Source organism: Bubalus bubalis, chromosome X (genome assembly GCF_019923935.1).
Source record: "Bubalus bubalis isolate 160015118507 breed Murrah chromosome X, NDDB_SH_1, whole genome shotgun sequence".
NCBI lineage: Eukaryota > Metazoa > Chordata > Mammalia > Artiodactyla > Bovidae > Bubalus > Bubalus bubalis.
The window spans coordinates 36,482,864-36,488,863 of record NC_059181.1 but is presented as its reverse complement, the minus strand read 5'-3'; the positions used below and the strand labels follow the sequence as shown (position 1 = coordinate 36,488,863).

The 6,000-nt window shown below is 47.5% G+C and overlaps 1 protein-coding gene across 1 annotated transcript; it reads left to right on the top strand.

Annotated features, from left to right (window-relative positions):
- The first annotated feature begins 276 nt into the window (after positions 1 to 276).
- On the top strand, positions 277 to 558 carry LOC123331765 (ferritin heavy chain-like). Its single transcript, XM_044936786.1, has one exon. It carries the CDS (start codon positions 277 to 279, stop codon positions 556 to 558), a length of 282 nt encoding a protein of 93 aa, XP_044792721.1.
- Positions 559 to 6,000: the final 5,442 nt, after the last annotated feature.

The following is a 6,000-nucleotide window of genomic DNA, read 5'->3' as shown; positions in this document are numbered from 1 at the left end:
CCGCCTACCCACGTGACCTCTTCCCCTCTTCCTTAACCAATCGCAAGCCCGGGTACTGACCCCGCCCAACAGATGCCTCGAACAGTCCATCCCAGAGACCCTGCCCAGCTACCAGCCATCTGGCTGGGAGCCCGCCTCCGGCCACCCACACTGTCCGCCCTGGAAAGGTTCCTAGGAGGCCTCTGGCCCCGGCCACCCCACCCCCGCCCCCGCCGATTCCTGCCCCGGAGACGCTTTGTCCCAGCCGCCATTCCCTGGGTCCGGGAGTGGCCCACCATGCTGCCCACATCGCCCTCACAGAAGCGTCAGAACTACCGCCCCGAGTGCGAAGCCGCAATCAACCACCACGCCACCCTGGAGTTTCACGCCTCCTTCCAGTGCCTGGCCGTGGCCTTATACCTCGACCATTATGATGTGGGCTTGAAGCATTTCTCCCATTTCTTCCTGCTCCGCTCCCACGAGCACAGCAAGACAGCAGAGAGCCTGATGTTCCTGCAGATCCAGCGTGGGGGCCGCATCTGCTTCCTCAACATCGGAAAGCCTGAGACCCAACAGTAGAAGAGCGGACTCCAGGCCATGCAAGATAGCCTGCACTGGGAGAAGTACGTCAACCAGAGCCTGCTCAACATGCACCAGCTGGCCACCGACAGCTGCGATGCCAACCTGTGCCACTTCCTGGGGACTGGCTACCTGGACCAGCAGGTCAGGTACATCAAGGAGCTGGGGGACCATGTCAGCAACCTGAGCAACGTGGGGTCCCCGGAAGGTGCCCTGACAGAGGACTTCTTTGACAAGCTCACCCTGGGTGACGGCGACAAGAAGGACTGAGCCGGGACTGGACTTTCCCCCGAGTCCTAGGTGTCTGCCCAAGGTCACCAGAAAAAGTTCACTTAAGTTTTCCTTCTTTCAGTGTTGCCAGTTCTTCTAATAAATTGCTTCCTAAAGAAATAAAGGTCCCTTGTTGATTCATGCGTGCAAACCCTTAACCTTTCAAATTTTAAAACAGGTATCCAGGAGTCTCTTGAGCTACCAATGCCCTGTCCACAGGCAGCTCAAGATCTACACAAAGGCAGGGAAGAAGGGGACCCATAGGATCCTGAACAATACAAAATGTACCTTCCCCTAATAAACAATGTGGTACATGGGGTGGGCGTGGGTGAGGTGAGGCTCTGGTGAATGTGGGTGACTGTGAATAGATGAGCTATAAAAATATGGCCTGAAAATCATGATTGGTATAGATCTCCAGAAACAGTGAAGGGAATGGGATTGGGAAGGGGATGAAATAAAGGGATCTTGATTTTGTTTGAAGCAGACTTCTGGGTAGCAAGATGGTGGCCCTAGAAGCTGGCATAGCAGAGTCCCTCTCTGACAAGCTCACCCTGGGCTACAGTGACAATCTAAGGGTAGCAGGCCTGGCTTTCCTAGAGACACACTTCCTGTGGTCACCACTGTTGAGCATGGATGCTCCCTTTACAAAATACCCATGTGCAATTTTTTTTGAAGTGTACCACCCTGCGATAAAGTAACGTGGCACCACACAAAATTTACCTCAATTCTATTGAGGGTGAATCTATATAGCCCTTCTAGGGTGAAAAATATAAGCTCTTGAATGAAGGTCAATTTGTGATACTGAATATAAAGTAAAATGAATCCCCCTGAATATGAAGTCACTGGTACTGGCTGTATTGAGGAATGTAGTGTGGGAAGGGTTGAAGCTGGGAGGTATCACAGCTGGTCCAGGTGAAAGACAATGGTGGTTGAACTGGGGTGGAGGATGAAGAAATGAAGAGATGTAGACACATTGCAGATGGATTGGGATACATCAGCAAGGTTTCTTCATGGACCAGAGACGAAGAGTGAGATATGAAGAAATTAATCTAATTTAGCCTGGGTTGATGGTGGTGCCATTTTGTCAATTTGAGGTCTTTTTCCAGGGGCACAGCTGGGATGGAAGGTTGGAGAAGGCATGTCATGTAAAATCTGAGATGCATATTAGACATCCAAGTGGAACTGTCATGCACGTAGCCAGAAAAATGAATCTGGAGTTCAGAGTGAATGTGGATGTCAGCTTTAGAAATAGACCTATGGGAAATATCATGATCCCTATATAGATTGTGTGTGGTCATGGGAGTGGAAAACCTCACTGGAGAGCAGACTAGGAGTGTGGCAGAGCCCAAGCCCTGGGAAACGAACATGTAGAAGCAGGGCTGAGGTGATGAAACGCCCAGAGGGGTGCTGACCTCACCTTGACCATTAGCTCACTGCAGACTGTGCCCACCTGTGCCCACACCCTGTGGCCCCAAATCAGCCTGTTCTTGACCTCAGTGTGGCCTTCTGGGATCTGCTTTCAAAATGGGGAGAAGACTGAACTTTTCATCTTTTTGTGACTATGCAGAAATAAATTTTCCAGTTAAAAAAAAAGGGTTTCTTAAGAAAATGATAGGGACTTCCCTGGTGGTCCAGTGGTTAAGAAGCTGCCTTCCAACACAGGGGATACAGGTTCGATCTCTGGCCCGGGAATTTTGATTCCACAGTGCCTCAGGAGAACTAAGGCCATGTGCAGCAACACAGACCCAGCACAGCCAAAAAAATCTTTATTTTTTTCTCTTCCCCTTAAAAAACTCAGCCTCTCGGTCAACTCTATTTGATCAGATGAAGTCTCTACACATGTAAACCCTAATATCCTAACAAAAACACTCAAAATATGTTTCTTCTGTGCCTAGGTGTGGTTAATAAGGCAAAAGGTAAAATTGTACAGATCTTGCCTGTCTTATGGTCCTTGATAAGACATGGTCCTCAGATTGACACATGGTCAGTCTGAGTCTCCCTAAAGTTTGCAAACTGCTTTGAATATTTACAAATATTCAAATATTCACAAATATTCCTCCCTGTAGCTTAGACTAAAGAATCGGCCTGCAATGCAGGAGACCCTGGTTTAGTCCAAGGGTCAGGGAGATCCCTGGGAGAAGGGAATGTCCACCCACTCCAGTGTTCTTGCCTGGAGAATTCCATGAATGGAGTAGCCTAGCAGGCTCCAATCCATGGGGTCGCAAACGGTCGGACTCGACCGAGTAACTAACACTTTCATTTTCCTCTCTCTGACAATGTCTCAGATGCTACATATGTCAATTAACTGTTCTCCTCTAGATAGAAGCAAGCACCAGGTGAGTATCTCTTCATCTTTATAACTAGAAATTGACTTTTAGGTTGTGCTAGGGCTTCATTACTGCTCAGGCTCTTCTCTAGTTGCGGTATGTGGGTTCCTTATTGTGGTGGCCTCGCCTGTTGCACACCATGGGCACGAGGCGCTTGGACTTCAGTAGTTGTGGCACATGGGCTCAGCGGTTGTGGTTCCTCGGCTCTAGAGCACAGGGTCAGTAGTTGTGATGCGCAGGCTGAGGTGCTCTGCGAAATGTGAGATCTTCCTGGATCAGGGATCAAACCCAGGTCTCCTGTTTGGCAGAAGGATTCTTTACCACTGAGCCACCAGGGAAGCCTGAAGATCCTTCTTACTCTCCAGTTTTGGAGAAATAGTTTGGTGTCATGGATTCTTCCCCACAGATGGCCTGGGTTCAAATGCCATTCTAGCCACTTACTAAATTGAGGGCATTGGGGAATGTGAATTACCTTCTCTGTGCCTCTGTTTTCTCATATGTAAAATAGGGATCAAAAAACTATGGCTTAAAAGAGTAGATTGTTTATTATATTGAAAATGTTTAATTTAAATTTAAACATATTTAAAATTTGTATCTTTTCAATTGCCCTCAGGCAGGGCAGTATCAAATGAAACAAGTTCCCAAAGGGCTAGATGACCAGGGTCAACCTAGGGCATTCGTACATGTACACTTTCCATTTTCTACCTCAGATCTGATATAATTGGGGGAGGGGGGCGGTGTGGAGCATATGTAGGGCACAGCTTTCTGTATCTGCCTGAATGCCCTATTCCCTTACTGGGGGAAGATCTAACAAAGTTAAATGCCCAAGTGACTTTCTCACCAGAAAAGTAGACACTAAAGTACTCCTAGGTCAAGCCTGCCCCATCCAAGCTGTGCATGACAATGGAGAGACAAACTTCAACCAGAAGTCCCTGAAGAAATTCTACAAAAGGTAAGAGCTGATGCTTGAGTTGCGGGGAGGCCAGGAAGAGCCAAGACCGCTGACCCAGTAGGAGGAAAACTCCAGCCCGGTGCCAAGTGTCAGAACTGAAAAAGCAATAACCTTTAAAGAGGCATGTGAAGTATAAAGCTTCTGAGAACCACCTTTATTAAATGCCAAGTAATCCAACGTGTAGCGTTAGTGGTTCAGTCATGTCCCATTCTTTACGACCTCATGGACTGTAGCCCACCAGGCTCCTCTGTCCATGGGATTCTCCATGCGGGGATACTGGAGTGGGTAGCCATTCCCTTTTCCAGAAGATCTTCCTTACCCAGGGATCCAACCTGGGTCTCCTGCATTGCAGGCAGATTCTCCACCTACCATCTGAGGTTCCAGGGAAGCCCCTTATCAAACTTACCAATATCAATAAAATACTCCAATACTGCCGGTACAAAAGCCAGGGGCCAGAGATTATTGTTTGCATGGGATCTGAGACCCATTGACTAAATTGTACACGATGTATGTCCCACAGTGCCAAATTCTTATACTTTTACTTACAATCTTATTTGGAGACTTTTGCTGGTTTACAATTCTGGACCTAAAAGATCCCTTGTACTGCATACCACTCAGTCCTGAGGCCTAGAAACTGTTGCCTTTGAATGAGATGATCCAGAGACTAATATGAAACAACCCTATTGTTGGATGATGCTCCCACAAGGATCGAAGAATGCCCCCACCATCTTCTCGGCAAGCCTTAGCCAAGGACTTAAGGGACCGCCAATTAAATCAAAGAGTTGTACTGCAATATATGAATAATATACCTAATGGCCAGTAAAACGAAGGAAGCTTCAGGCCAAAATACAATCCTTACTTTCAACTTTCTGGCAGACTGGGGATATAAAGTGTCCATGGGAAAAGTGAAAACTTCTCAACCAACTGTAAAATATTTATGACAAAAAAACATATTCCAAATGGAAGGGACGCATTAGAGTAACGGCATCAACCACCAGAAGGCAATCCTGAGGATTCTTAGGGATGGCTGGGCTTTGTTGTATTTGGATCCCTAAGTTTGGGATCATGGTAAACCCCTATATGACGCTCTTAAAGGAAATGACAATGAGCCACTGAGATAGACTGCAGAATGCCATAAGGCCTTTCTGTACAATTCACTCAAGTCCATTCTAGCAGACCTGACCTGACAATCCAGATATGGAAATGCTTACAAATGGGAGCAGCTTCATGGACAGGGGACTGTTTGATATGCAACAGTAACTCATCAGGAAGTCCTAGAAGCAGAAATCCTCCTCCAGGTATGTCTGCCCAGAAGGCAGAGCTAATAACCTGCATGAGAGCCCTGCACCTTGGAGCTAAGAAAAAGGTAACTCCTGCTACTCATTCTAAGTACACCTTCTCTGTGGTACAGGTATGTGGGGCCATATGAAAAGAGAGGTCTATGAACATCAGGAAGGAAAGAAATTCACAGAGGAGATCCAGGACTTACTAGACTCCGTTAGAATGTTGGAAGAACCAGCCATCACTCACTCCCCAGGCCACCAAAAGATGGATAGTAATATAACTAATGGAAATAATTTGGCCCATCATGCATGCATGCTAAGTCACTCAGTTGTATCCAACTGTCTGCAACCCCATGGACTGTAGCCTGCCAGGCTCCTCTGTCCATGGGATTTCCCAGGCAAGAACACTGGAGTGGATTGCCATTTCGTCCTCCAGGGATCCTCCCGACCCAGAGATCAAATGCACCTCTCTTGTGTCTCCTGAGCTGGCAGGCGGGTTCTTTACCACTAGCATCACCTGGGAAATAATTTGGTCTGTCAGGCCACAGAAAATCAGCCAGAACCAAAACCCCAGGTCCTAAAACCCTAGCACTCATCCCACGTGTGGACC

Coding starts and splice junctions, on each gene's coding strand:
- LOC123331765 (XM_044936786.1), top strand. CDS start 277: ATGCTGCCCACATCGCCCTCACAGAAGCGTCAGAACTACCGCCCCGAG.